This window comes from Psittacula echo, assembly GCF_963264785.1.
Source record: "Psittacula echo genome assembly, chromosome: Z".
In the NCBI taxonomy this organism is placed as follows: domain Eukaryota; kingdom Metazoa; phylum Chordata; class Aves; order Psittaciformes; family Psittacidae; genus Psittacula; species Psittacula echo.
In genome coordinates, this window is record NC_137742.1 from 91,447,451 (window position 1) to 91,447,847 (window position 397).

General features: G+C 41.6%; 1 protein-coding gene across 1 annotated transcript in view; it reads left to right on the forward strand.

Annotated features, from left to right (window-relative positions):
* Positions 1 to 177, forward strand: part of CBLN1 (cerebellin 1 precursor) — a gene marked incomplete at both ends in the record, with an annotated part of 2,299 nt that extends 2,122 nt beyond the window's left edge. The window contains one exon of the mRNA XM_080638655.1: positions 131 to 177. Coding sequence (XP_080494781.1) covers positions 131 to 177 — 47 coding nt within the window. The remainder of the gene's footprint in view (positions 1 to 130) is intronic.
* Positions 178 to 397: the final 220 nt, after the last annotated feature.

Here is a 397-nt window from a genome sequence, read left to right on the forward strand (position 1 = left end):
GGCCAGTCATTTCTGCCTTTGCAGGGGATCAAGATGTGACCCGGGAAGCTGCTAGCAATGGAGTCCTGATTTCAGATGGAAAAAGGAGACAGAGCTTATCTAAAACTGGAGAGAGGAAACTTAATGGGAGGCTGGAAGTATTCGACATTCTCTGGATTTCTGGTGTTCCCACTTTAAATCACTTCTTATCCAAGAAAGAGAGAGATCTCTTACAATTCACAAGTGGTAGCTGGGTTTAAAGAGTTGGGGACAGCAGACTTTTTACATTCAAATATTAAAGAAGCTAAATCCTGCTTAGGTTTGTGTACACCTGCTTTGAAGAATTACTACTTATTTTTGTTGTGTTGCAGCCAACAGGCGGGAGATGCTATAATTGATCAACCTCCCCCATTTATAT